Source organism: Aedes albopictus, chromosome 1, assembly GCF_035046485.1.
Source record: "Aedes albopictus strain Foshan chromosome 1, AalbF5, whole genome shotgun sequence".
Lineage (NCBI taxonomy): Eukaryota > Metazoa > Arthropoda > Insecta > Diptera > Culicidae > Aedes > Aedes albopictus.
The window spans coordinates 14,056,880-14,070,218 of record NC_085136.1 but is presented as its reverse complement, the minus strand read 5'-3'; the positions used below and the strand labels follow the sequence as shown (position 1 = coordinate 14,070,218).

Sequence of the window (13,339 nt, the reverse complement as noted above, 5' to 3'; positions counted from 1 at the left end):
TTCCGAAAGAAGAACTAACATTTTGTTAGTATGTTGGGAGTGGGATTCGAAAAAAAAGCTTAATCTCTCTGGGATTTCTTCCTGAAGTACCTTCAGGAATTTATATACATAAACAATCTTTTATGATGAAAATGAAATAAAATTACATTGAAAGCTTGGGGCTGAAAATGTCATAGAAAATCTTGTTAAGATTCTTCAGTAATTCTTCCGAGAAATTTTACTGATCTTGATTTTGATGACCAATTAGCCTTGTAGAGGCTTTGAAAACCGTCATTAAACCTTGCACCACTCATTTTGGTTTTATGATGGTTCTTAGAACATCTTCTAGTCTATTTGATTGAAATTCGTTACTTGGGATGGGCAAGTGATTCCTTTTGGGCTGTTGCAAAACTTCTATACAATTTCAGGAGAATTTCTTCCAATACCAAATTTATAAAATATCGTCGATTTCAATTTGTTATCTGCGTTGCCGACATTTCTTAAGAAACAGTTTTGGATTCGACTTACAAAAATGTCTTCTACGGCATTCCAAAATCTGTTGACCAGGAACTCAGCAATCAATTGCTTTTAAAATTCTTCCAGAAATTTGTTCAGAAAATGATTTCGTTATTCTTCAAAAGACACTAGAACCTCATTTTATGCCATTGGTTGCAAAATTAGAAGCATAATTTGAAACAAGCTATTAAAAGAGGTTGTTTTGTGCATAAATTAAAGTAATGCTTTGAATTACGGAATTTAATTCTCGAGAAATGGTTTTGCTTGGGGGGTTTCAAATGGAAACAAGAGGGTTTCAAAGGAGCCTAAAAAGATGAGTTTCCGGTTTTGGGCAAGCACACTCAAGTGGCACTCAAGCAGGATTCCAGGGAGGTTTCGAATCTGTTCTATAGGATTTGAAGTCCTTTCAGAAGCGATTCAAGGAATTTAGGCCGTACCTAGAACGCCTGAAACCCCTGAGACCCTCTGAAATGGAGCGGACCTGGTGTGGTGGTTAGAACACAAGACTATCACGCCGAGGACCTGGGATCGAATCCCACTCCCGACATACTCACAAAATGTGGGTTCTTCCTTCGGAAGGGAAGTAAAGCGTGGGTCCCGAGATGAACTAGCCTAAGGTTAAAAATCTCGTTAATACAGACAAAAAAGCCCTCTGAAACCCTCCTGTGTCTTCCTGAGGACTCCTAAAACGCTCATGAGAACCGCTGAAAGCCCCTGAAACTGCCCTATAACTTCCTATTCCTCTTGAAACCACCAGAACTGCTCCTGAAATCTCCTGAGACCCCCTGAAATGCCCTTAACACCTCCGGAGTCCTCCTAAAACCCCCGGAATCCCCTGAAGCCCTTTGAGGTACCCTAAACTTTCCCTGAAACTTCCTGAAACCTCTCTGAGTCCTCCAAAGACCTCCTGAAACGCTTCTAAGACCATCGAACACCCTCGAAACCCCATTGAATCGCCCCACTGACACCACCTGAATCGCCCCTGAGAGCCCATGAAGCATCCCGGAGACACTCTGAGATCCCTCGAAACAAACCTGAACCATCGTAAGACACCTAAAACACCCATTGAAACAATCCTGATTTTTTCTAACATCCCATGAAACGCCAGTGAGACTCCTTGAAACCCCTTGAAATGCCTCTGTAATCCCCCGAAATAAGTGTCTATATACCCTTCTGAAACAACCCGAACCGACCCTGAAACCCCCCGTGAACATCCCTGAAATCTCCTGAAACACTTTGAACCCCACGAAATCCTCTGGAACCTCCCAGAATGCTTTCTAGGAGTTTAAGGTACTTTTCGAGCGCATTCAAGCGGGATTTCAATGTATTTCAGGGAGGTTTCAGATTTGTTCTATGGCATTTAACCTTTCAGGACGCGCGCCATCAGTCAGCTGAAACTGCAACGCGCTCGCATTGTATACGACTAGCGAGGCGAGGTTTTTAAGTAGTGTTGTACTTTTTACAACAACGCGCGTCCTCTAAGGGGCTGTCCGACAATATTCCTAAATAATGGACGCAGTGGTTAAAAGGCTCTACAGATGAGGAAAAAAAAAGGGGCTGTCCATAAACCACGTGGTCATTTTTTTTTTGGGACTTTTCAACCCCCCCCCCCCCCCCCCCCCCCCCCGCGTGGTCATTAGTCCATACAAAATTTTTTATTTGTCCATACAAAATGGTCATTGGCCGAAACCCCCCCCCCTGACCACGTGGTTTATGGACAGCCCCTAAAGGGTCAAGGCCCTTGAAACCTTTTGAAATTGTCTGAGGTTCTCTAGGATGCTCCTGAGACCCCCCTTAATCCCCTAAACTCCCCTTAAACTCCACTGAGACCCCCTGAAATTCCTGAAACCACCATAGAGTTATCCTGAGACACTCTGAAACCTCCTGACATGCTTCTGCAACCCAACAAAGTCTTTAACACCCTTTGAGACCCCCAGAAACTGCCTGAAACCACTGAGACCCCCTGAAGCACCCCCAACACCTCCTGAATCTTCCTGAGACGACCTGAAAACCACTGAAACCACCCCAGAGTCATCCAGAGAATTGATGAAACCCCCCGAAGCATCCTGGGCCCCCGAAACGCCCCTGAAATCCCCTAAAACCAATCCAGAGTTCTTCTAAGACCCTCTGAAATGCACTTTACAGCCTCTTCTAAATTCTCCTAAGATCTTGACCCGCCCCTGAGACGCTCTGAAACACCTCGAAAATCACCTTGAAACACCCTGACGTCTCCGAGATCCCATGATCCCTCCTGATGCACTCTGATATACCCAGAAAGAAGCCTGAATCTTCCTGAAATCCCCCTTTAAATTATCCTTAATCCTTCTGAGATTGATGCACCTGAGTTGAATTTTCAAGAGGAATTCGGGTACGTTCTTGAAAATAAATAATAATACCCGTGAATCCATGAGAAGAATTCTGGCGAATTCCTAGGGGTGATTCCGGTGAATTTCAGAATGAAATTCCGATAAATTCTTGGGAGGCATTCCGATTAATTCGTTAGAAAAGTATCAGTGAATTCCTGAGAGGAATTCCGGTGAATTTCTTAGACAATTTCTGGTGGATTCTTTAGAGGAGGTTTCTATGAATTCCTGCGAGAAATCCCGATTATTTCCTTTGAGAAATTCCGGTGAATTCCTGAGAGGAATTCCGGTGAATTGAAAAATTTCAGTGAATTCTCGAGAGTAATTCCGGTGAATTTCTTAGAGAATTTCTGGTGAATTCTTTAGAGGAGGTTTCTTTGAATTCCTGCGAGAAATTCCGATTATTTCCTGAGAGGAATTCCATTGAATTCCTGAGAGGAATTCCGATGAATTCCTGGAGAGGAATTACGGTGAATTCCTGAGAGGCATTCCGGTGAATTTCAAAATGAAATTTCGATAATTTTTTGAGATGCATTCAGAATAATTCGTTAGAAAAACTTCAGTGAATTCCCGAGTGAATTCCGGTGAATTTCTTAGAGAATTTCTGGTGAATTCTTTAGAGGAGGTTTCTTTGAATTCCTGCGAGAAATTCCGACTATTTCCTGAGAGAAATTTAGGTGAATTCCTGAGAGAAATTCCGGTGCATTCCTGCGAGAATCTCCGGTGAATTCCTAAGAGTAATTCCAGTGAATTCCTCAGAGGAATTCCGGTGAATTTCTGAGAGGAATTCCGGTGAATCCCTGAGAGGAATTCCGGTGAATTCCTAAAAGGAATTCCAGTGCATTCCTGCGAGGAATTTCGGTGAATTCCTGAGAGGAATTTCGGTGAATTCCTGCAAGGAATTTCGGTGAATTCCTGAAAGGAATTCCAGTGAATTCCTGTGAGAAATTCCAGTGAATTCCCGAGACGAATTCTGATAAATTCCTGAGAGGAATTTTGGTGAATCGCTGAGACGAATTTCGGTGAATTCCTGACAGGAATTTCGGTGAATTCCTGAGAGGATTTCCGGTGAATTCCTGCGAGGAATTCCGGTGAATTCCTTGGAGAAATTCCTGAGAGGAATTTCAGTGAATTCCTGAGAGGAATTTCAGTTAATTCCTGAGAGGAATTCCAGTGAATTCCCGAAAGGAATTTCAGTGAATTCCCGAGAGGAATTCTGGTGAATTTCTGAGAGGAATTCCGCTTAATTCCTGAGAGGTGAATTCTTTGGAGGAATTCCGGCGAATTCCTGAGAGGAATTCCGGTTAATTTCTGAGAGAAATTTCGATGAATTCCTTAGAGGAATTTCAGTGAATTCCCGGGAGAAATTTCAGTGAATACCCGAGAGGAATTCTGGTGAATTCCTGAGAGAAATTTCGGTGAATTCCTGAGAGGAATTCTGGTGAATTCCTGATAGGAATTTTGGTGAATTGCTTAGAGGAATTTCGGTGAATTCCTGAGAGAAATTTCGGTGGATTCCTTAGAGGAATTCTGGTGAATTCCTGATAGGAATTTTGGTGAATTGCTGAGAGGAATTTCGGTGAATTCCTGAGAGGAATACCGGTGAATTCCTGAGAGAAATTTCGGTGAATTCCTTAGAGGAATTTCAGTGAATTCCCGGGAGAAATTTCAGTGAATTCCCGAGAGGAATTCTGGTGAATTCCTGAGAGAAATTTCGGTGAATTCCTGAGAGGAATTCCGGTGCATTCCTGCGGGGAATTCTAGTGAATTCCTGAGAGGAATTCCGCTTAATTCCTGAGAGGTGAATTCCTTGGAGGAATTCCGGTGAATTCCTTGGAGGAATTCCGGTGAATTCCTTGGAGGAATGCCGGTGAATTCCTGAGAGGAATTCCGGTGAATTCCTGAGAGAAATTTGGGTGAATTCCTTAGAGGAATTCCGGTGAATTCCTGAGAGGAATTCCGGTGCATTCCTGCGGGGAATTCTAGTGAATTCGTGAGAAGAATTCCGCTTAATTCCTGAGAGGTGAATGCCTTGTAGGAATTCCGGTGAATTCCTGAGAGGAATTCTGGTGAATTCCTGAGAGTAATTCCGGTGAATTCCTGAGAGAAATTTCGGTGAAATCCTTAGAGGAATTTCAGTGAATTCCCGGGATAAATTTCAGTGAATTCCTGATAGGAATTTTGGTGAATTGCTGAGAGGAATTTCGGTGCATTCCTGAGAGGGTTTCCTGTAAATTCCTGAGTGGAATTCCGGTGATTTCCTTGCAGGAAATTCGGTGAATTCCTCAGAGGAATTCCGGTGAATTCCTGAGAGGAATTCCGGTGAATTCCTGAGAGAAATTTCTGTGAATTTCTGAGAGGAATTTCAGTGAATTCCTGAGAGGAATTTCAGTGAATTCATGAGAGGAGTTTTGGTGGATTCCTTAAAGGAATTTCGGGAATTTCCTGAGAGGGATTACGGTGAATTCCTAATAGGGATTCCGATGAATTCCTGAGAAGAATTCCTGAGAGGAATTGCGGTGAATTCCTGAGACGAATTCCGATGAATTCCTGAGAGAAATTCTAGTGAATTCCTGAAAGGAATGAGTTTCTGAATAGAATTCTGGTGAATTCCTGAGAGAACTTCTGGTGAGTTCTTGAGAAAAATTACACTGAATACCTGGAAGAAATTCCGATGAATGTTTAAGAGGAATTCTTGGGTGAATTCCATAAAAGAATTCCGGTGAATTCCTGAGAGCATTTGCGATGAATTCCTAAGAATTTCGGTGCTTTCCTGAGGGTAAGATTTCCAGCGATTTTTTAGATGAGTTCCAGCGAATGCTTGCGAGTAATTTCGGTGAATTTCGGAGAGGAATTCCGGTGGATTCCTGAGAGGAATTCCGGTGCATTCCTGCGGGGAATTCCGGTGAATTCCTGAGAGGAATTCTGCTTAATTCCTGAGAGGAATTCCAGTGCATTCCAGCGGGGAATTTCAGTGATTGTTTAGAGAAATTCCGACGAATTCCAAAGAGGGATTTTGGTGAATTTCTGGGAGGAATTTTGGTGAAATCATGAGGAAAATTCCGGTGAAATCTCGAAGAAAACTACGGTAAAGTCCTGAGAGGAATTCCGGTGATTTTCTGAGAGGGATTCTGATGGATTCCCGAGAGGTATACCGATAAATTCCTGAGAGGAATTTCGGTGAATTGTTGAGAGGAATTCTGGTGATTTTCTGAGCAGAGTTCCAGTGAATTTCTGAAAAGAATTCCAGTGAATTCCTAAGAAGTATCCCAAGGAATTTCTGAAAGTAATTCCTTTGAATTCGTGAGCGGAATCCCAGTGAATTGCTGAGAGGAATTCCAGTGAGTTGCTTAGAGGAATTCCGGTTGATTCCTAGGAGGCATTCCGGTGAACTTCTGAAACGACGATGAATTCCTGAGAGGAATTGCGATTAATTCCTGAGTTACATTGCGGTGAATTCCTTAGAGTAATTCCGGTGAATTCCTGAGAGGAATTCCAGTGAATTTCTAAAATAAATTTCACTGAATTCTTGAGAGAATCCCGGTGAATATCTGGGGGGAATTTCGATGAATTCCTCTGAGGAATTCAGTGAATTCCGGAGAGCAAATCCATGTAATTCGTGGGGAAATTTTCGACGAATTCCTCAGAGGAATTCCGTTGAACTCCTAAGAGATATTCCAATGAATTCCTGTGAGGAATTTTAGTAAATTCCTGTGAAGAATTCCAGTGAATTCCTGGGAGGAATTCCAGTGAATTTCTGAGAGGAATTCCAGTGAATTTCTGAGAGGAATTCCAGTGTATTCCTGAGAAAAATTACAGTGAATTCTTTGCGTTAGCTTTGCTTTAGCCTTGATTCTAGCCTTGCTTCAGTATTGCTTTAGCCTTGCTCTAGTCCTGCTTTAGGCTTGCTTAAGCATTTCTTTAGCCTTATTTTAGCTTTGCTTCTAGCCTTTCTTTAGTCTTGTTTTAGCCTTGCTTCTAGCCTTGCTTTGAGCCTTGCTTCTAGCCTTGCTTTAGTCTTGCTTTAGCCTTGCTTTATCCTTACTTTAGTCTTACTTAAGCCTTGCTTTAGTCTTGCTTTAGCCTTGCTTTATCCTTACTTTAGTCTTGCTTCAGCCTTGTTTTCGCCTTGCTTTAGCATTTCTTTATCCTTATTTTAGCCTTGCTTCTATCCTTGATTTAGTCTTGTTTTAGCCTTGCTTCTAGCCTTGCTTTTAGTTTTGCTTCTAGCCTTACTTCTAGCCTTACTTTAGTCTTGCTTAAGCCTTGCTTCTAGCCTTGCTTTAGCCTTGCTTTAGTCTTGCTTAAGCCTTGCTTTATCCTTTAGTCTTGCTTAAGCCTTGTTTTAGTCTTGCTTTAGCCTTACTTTATCCTTACGTTAGTCTTGCTTAAGCCTTGCTTCTGCCTTGTTTTCGCCTTGCTTTAGCATTTCTTTATCCTTATTTTAGCCTTGCTTCTAGCCTTGATTTAGTCTTGTTTTAGCCTTGCTTCTAGCCTTGCTTCTAGTCTTACTTTAGTCTTGCTTAAGCCTTGCTTCTAGCCTTGCTTTATTCTTGCTTTAGCCTTGCTTTAGTCTAGCTTAAGCCTTGCTTTAGTCTTGCTCGAGCCTTGTTTTAGCCTTGCCTTAGCATTTCTTTATCCTTATTTTAGCCTTGCTTCTAGCCTTGATTTAGTCTTGCTTTAACCTTGCTTTAGCCTTCCTTTAACATACTGTGTTGCTTCTAGTCCTACTTTAGCCTTGCTTAAGCCTAGCTCTAGCCTTGTTTTAGCCTAGCTCTAACGGATTCTGAAAACTTCTTCAGTAAATTAAGAGTTTGTGAGAAAATCTCTTGAAAATTTAAAAAGGAAAAAAAATGTGAATAATAGTAAAAAAAATCAAGAAAAAATATGAAGTATTTATATTCAGGTAGAAATATTAAGCATTTTTCTACTATTCCTTTTCATGAAATCGTTATAAAAGTGTCTCAAGTTTTTTTTTAATGTAAAATTATATCTAGACCTGCAACTTTTTCAGAACGATGACTAGCACAATTTCACGTTAAACTTTTAGGTTATTTCAGCAAAGTGGTTGTTAGACTAAACAGATTTCTTAGTTTTATATTTTGTCGGGCATAAATAGCGTAGGATATATATTGGTGAGCTCGTTCCATACTATTATTTTGTGTAATGCAAGTAGATAATTTCCTAAAATCTTCTCCGTTTCCCCTTTTTTAATTTTAATCATGAAACACCTATTATTAGAGTGAATCTACTGAACTAACCGTTGCTCTTCTTCTCTCTATTTCAGTGCTTCCACCGGCCACGACCCGTGGTCCGGACTGTCCAACCTCATGACACTGCTGGCCCGGTTGGATACCAACAAGGAGGTCCTCTCGGTGGAATCGAAAGAAGGTGAGTCCATTCGCGTGCCTTGCCGCGCCGCCCATCCTCCACCACTATCATCGTATTTCGGTAGCCCTTGCTTGAGTAGTCGTACCCAGTTAGTCCCTCACCGAATCCGTCATAAAAGCGATTAAAACATCAAACAGCCGAAAGGCTCGTTTGGTTGTTGTTTATTTTGTTTACCACTCGGCAGCCCTTTTCCGCTGCGCCTTCACTAGGGCTGAGCATTCCTCTGCGTTGGATGGTGATGTTGATGATGACGATGGCACGTGTTTCATTAGGCTCGACTAACCCAGTTTTCTCGCGTGCTGCCTACCACTACACCACGTGTGCACTGGACTGGACAGATGAGCTGTTGATGGCTTTTAATTCTGGATGAGAGTTTGAAGAAGTACCAGACCAGATGAGTCAATGGAATTCACCGTCTGAATGGAGATGTGCTCGGTGGGTTTTGTGAAGGTGTTTTCTAAGCAAAAATCCATACAAAACTCCTTCAATGTTAAGATTATTTCAAAATCCGTTGTTGTTTTTTTTTTATTTTTCATCAGTTCTCTGACGTGACAGTCGTAATAAAACTTGAGACATAACTTAAGAACTAGCTGTTGAGAATGTCTTTTTTTGTTTTTATTTAATATTTTTTTTTCCTTTTTCTTAATCGTGACAGTCGTAATAAAATTTCAGTCTTAACAAATACAGGCTGTAGAGAATGTAAAGCCTTATTCTTTTTTTTCATTTTTTGTTTGTTTTCTTTTTGTTTTTACTTTTTTCGACGTTTTTTACAGTTTACAGACTTAACTAGTACAGTCATTGCACAATTATGGGTCACTCTGTCACAATTAGTAGTCAGTCAGTTCACCATGCAATTCAAATGGAATTGACCCATAATTGTGGGTGACCCATGATTGTGCTATGACTGTACTAGCGGTTGAAAATATAGAGGATTCTTATTTTGTTTGTTTATTTTTTTCCTTGTTTGTCGTGTGTAGAGTCTTCTTCTTCACTTTTTTGTCTTTTTTTTAATTTTTTTTCTTGTTTTTGGTCAAGATAGTCGTAATAAAACTTCAGACTTTATCAGTACTAGCTGTTGAAAATGTGAAGGCTAGTTATTTTCTTTTTTTATTTTTTTATTGTTTTTTTTTCTTTGTTTTATTTAGTGACAGTTGTAATAAAACTTTAGACTTTACTAGTCTACCGGTTGAAAATGTAGAGGCTTCTTTTTCTCTGTTTTTTTTTATTTTTTTCTTGTTCTTTGTCGTGACAGTCGTTTAGACTTTACTAGTACTAGCTGTAGAGAATTTAGAGGCTTCCATTTTTTCGTTTTTTTTTTTTTTGTTTTTTGTCATGACAGTCGTGATAAAATTTCAGACTTCACAAGTACTAGCTGTAGAGAATGTAAAGCCTTGTTCTTTTTTTTTTAATTTTTTTGTTTGTTTTGTTTTTGTTTTTATTTATTTTTCCTCGTTTTTTACAGTTTACAGACTTAACTAGTACTAGCAGTTGAAAATGTAGAGGACTCTTCTTTTGTTTGTTTCCTTTTTATTTTTTTCTTGTTTTTTATCGTGTGTAAAGTCTTCTTCTCTTTTGTTTTTTTTTTAATTTTTTTGCTTGTTCCTTGTCGAGATAGTCGCAATAAAACTTCAGACTTTATCAGTACTAACTGTTGAGATTGTGAAGGCTTGTTATTATCTTTTTTTATTTTATTATTTTTTTTTCTTCCTTTTTTTTATTTTTTGTCGTGACAGTTGTAATAAAACTTTAAACTTTAGGCATGGTACACAAATTACGTAACGCTAAAATCGGCGATTTCAGACTCCCCCCCTCCCCCATGTAACGCTTTTAGTATGAAAACCAAAAATATTGTGTATGGCTTGTAACGCTAAGCTAGACTCCCCCCTCCCCCTATAGCGTTACGTAATTTGTGTACGATGCCTCACTAGTACTACCGGTTGAGAATGTAGAAACTTCTGTTTTTTTTTTAATTTTTTCTTGTTCTTTGTCGTGACAGTCGTAATAAAACTTCAGACTTTACTAGTACTAGCTGTTGAGAATAAGGAGGCTTCTCTTTTTTTTTTGTTTTTTAATTTTTTTTTCTTGTTTTTTGCCATGACAGTCGTGATAAAACTTCAGATTTTACTAGTATTAGCTTTGAGAATGTAGAAGGTTCTCCCTTTTTTCTGTTTTTTATATTTATTTCTTGTTTCAAAACATATTTTAAACCAGTTTTTTGTCATGACAGCTGCCATAGTAAAATTCAGAATACAAGCTGTTAAAGGCTTGTTCTTTTGTTTTTTTTTATTTTTTATCTCTGTTTTTATTTTTTTCCTCATTTCAAAATACCAGTGATTTTTATTATGACAGCCTCAATAAAACTTCTTGCTTCACTAGCACAAGCTGTCAAAAATGTAAAGGCTTATTTTTTTTTTTTTAAGATTTAAAATTATTAGATGTAGGAAAAGTGAAAGCTTGTTCTTTCCGCTATTTTTTTTATTTATTTTTTCTGTTTTTTTACTATCCAAACCCACCGTGCACACCGAGGCCGTCTCTTTCCTTATTACGAAAAAGGTTTCGGAAACGCACTCCACTTGTGAATGCCGCGCAACTGTTTAATTATCTAACGGGCTACCACTTCATTGGCTATCTCCGCCCGCCCATTCCTCCCAATCTCCAAAGTGCATCTCATTCAGTGTGCTACTGAGCACAGAGAGTGGACAAGCCCTTCATACCGAAAACAATAATAATAACAGCCCTTCCCCGAAAAGTGCGCTCCCTTTCCCAGCTGTGCTGTGCGTGTGTCCAATGGGTCCAATGGTTTGCCCATTTTCTTCCGAGAGAGTTGCGTTCCCTTACAAGGCGAAGCCCATTAGTTTTACAAGTTTTACATCGCTTATCGATTTGGTAGCACTTTACCAAGCCCATCATCGTCCCCCTCTCCATTTCTCAGAAGACAAAATGTGTTGCTAATAATGGTGCTTGTTGCAAATGGGAGTGCCATCTGTTGAGAGAAATTCCCAGCAAATAACCTACTTCGATGATAACGACATTAAGAAAACGCCTACTGCCTTGATTAGATTCCACAAATATCTACTGATTTTTCGTTGTCCTTTTTGCAGATTTCCTAGTCGTTCGACTCCAGGAGGACATCACCCTGGCAGGGTTCACTCCGCTCATGTCCGGAGGCCCGGAACCCGTCTTTACCCACAAGTCACATGACATGGAAGAGGCGCAGGTGAGTGTCGAGGACCGTGGACCGTATTTCAAAAGAAAAGCTAATTTGGATTTTTTTTTCTTTTTTTTCTGTCTCTTAGAACGAACTTCGAGTGCAGAAGCTGATATTCTTCGGAACGGGGCACCTGTGCACGTGTAAACCACCGGTGCTCCAGAAGGTCATCAGCCAATCCGGTGCGGAGGAGTTTATCAGCATAGTGCAGAACCGAATAGAAGGGGTAAGTTTCTATCCAACCCAATGTGCAGTCTAGGAAGGGAAACGCCATGCGTCATATCTGAAATTATAAGAAAGAAAAACATCCAAAACAACTACATTGAATAAAAAGAATAAAAATACGAAAGTAATAACTAAAATATAAAAAAATTAAAAATAAAGGTCAAAAATTAAAAAAAAAATAAAAACAATAAATAAATTAATTGACAAAACAAACTCAACTAAAAACTGAAACATTAACCAAAAAGATAGTAACTCATTCATTAGAAGCATGTCAAGTCTTTCACCTTTTTTTTTATTTTTATGTTTTTAAAGTTTTCCAATTTTCGTTTTTATTTTTTGTTCGATCATTAATTTTTTTCTTTTTGACTCAACTTACTATGATCTTGTTACCATTTTATATTGTTCTGATTGTTTTTAAACTTTTTGGTACTTCTTCAATTTTTTTTAATGTTATTTTTTATTTAATTTTTTTTTGTTCATTTGTTATCAATTTCTCAGATTTATGCCTTCTTTTTTAACTACAGAGCATATTTTCTCATTCATTAACTTGCAACAACTGTCAAGTGCTAAATTTAATAAACCAGAAAACCCAAAAAAAAAACACAAAATCCCTAAATCTGGACCACAAATCACGTGCTTACCCGCTGCGGGGGGCGTTGCGTTGCGATCGTATTTCCTCTTGCTCGTGTTACTTCTCAGGTAACGAGACACGAGAACCAACAGTCAGTACCATCATCGGTGTGGACCACATTATTGGATCAATTAACGTGTCGCCGTCGCCGTACTGGTCGCGCTGCGCTGCTGTTAATCAGGCAGAGGTGGTGGGCATGGTCCATCTTCTTGTCGCCGGGCCATGGCGAATATAATCAATTGACGGAGATACTGAGGCATTCAATTTCCGCGAAAACAGCCCTCCCGTCGATCGGTGGCGGCTGTGTTCCCATTTGGGCTCATTTGCGCACTGCGCCGTAGCAGGGCGTGACCTTCATGGGTGTGCTCAGGAGAGGGTTGGAACAGTTTCAGAAACTTATCCAGCAAATTGTCTGTAGCATTGTCCGGAGGTTTTCCTAGTGAACTAGCAAAAAAAAAATCGCGAAGAGATTTCACCAGAAAATCCCTCAAGAATTTCTCCAGGAAATCCCAAAAGGATTCCTCCATTTCTTAGAGGAGGTTCAGTGAACTCCTGAGAGGAATTCCGGTGAATTCCTGAGAGGAATTCCGGTGAATTCCTGAGAGGAATTCCGGTGAATTTCTGAGAGGAATTCCGGTGTATTCCTGAGAGGAATTCCGGTAAATTCTTGAGAGGAATTCCGCTGAATTCCTGAGAGCCATACGGGTGAATTCCTGAGAGCCATTCGGGTGAATTCCTGAGAGAAATGCTGGTGAATTCCTGAGAGATATTCCGGTGAATTCTTGGAAAGAATTCCGGTGAATTCCTGAGAGGAATTCCGGTGAATTCCTGAGAGGAATTCCGGTGAATTCCTGAGAGGTATTACAGTGAATTCCTGAGAGAAAGTTCGGTGAATTCTTGAGAACAATTTCGGTGAATTCCTGGAGGAATTTCGTTGAAAGCCTGAGAGGACCTTCGGTGAATTCCTGAGAGGAATTCCGGTGAATTCCTGAGAAGAATCGCGGTGAATTCCTGAGAAGAATTCCA

At 40.0% G+C, this 13,339-nt stretch overlaps 1 protein-coding gene across 3 annotated transcripts in view; it reads left to right on the top strand.

The window, feature by feature from the left end:
- LOC109424979 (telomerase-binding protein EST1A) overlaps window positions 1-13,339 on the top strand; it is a 427,570-nt gene that overhangs the window by 280,617 nt on the left and 133,614 nt on the right. For all 3 annotated transcript variants that reach the window (XM_062843741.1, XM_062843727.1, XM_062843732.1), the window contains 3 exons: window positions 8,146-8,249; window positions 11,351-11,466; window positions 11,546-11,683. In XM_062843741.1, coding sequence (XP_062699725.1) covers window positions 8,146-8,249; window positions 11,351-11,466; window positions 11,546-11,683 — 358 coding nt within the window. The remainder of the gene's footprint in view (window positions 1-8,145; window positions 8,250-11,350; window positions 11,467-11,545; window positions 11,684-13,339) is intronic.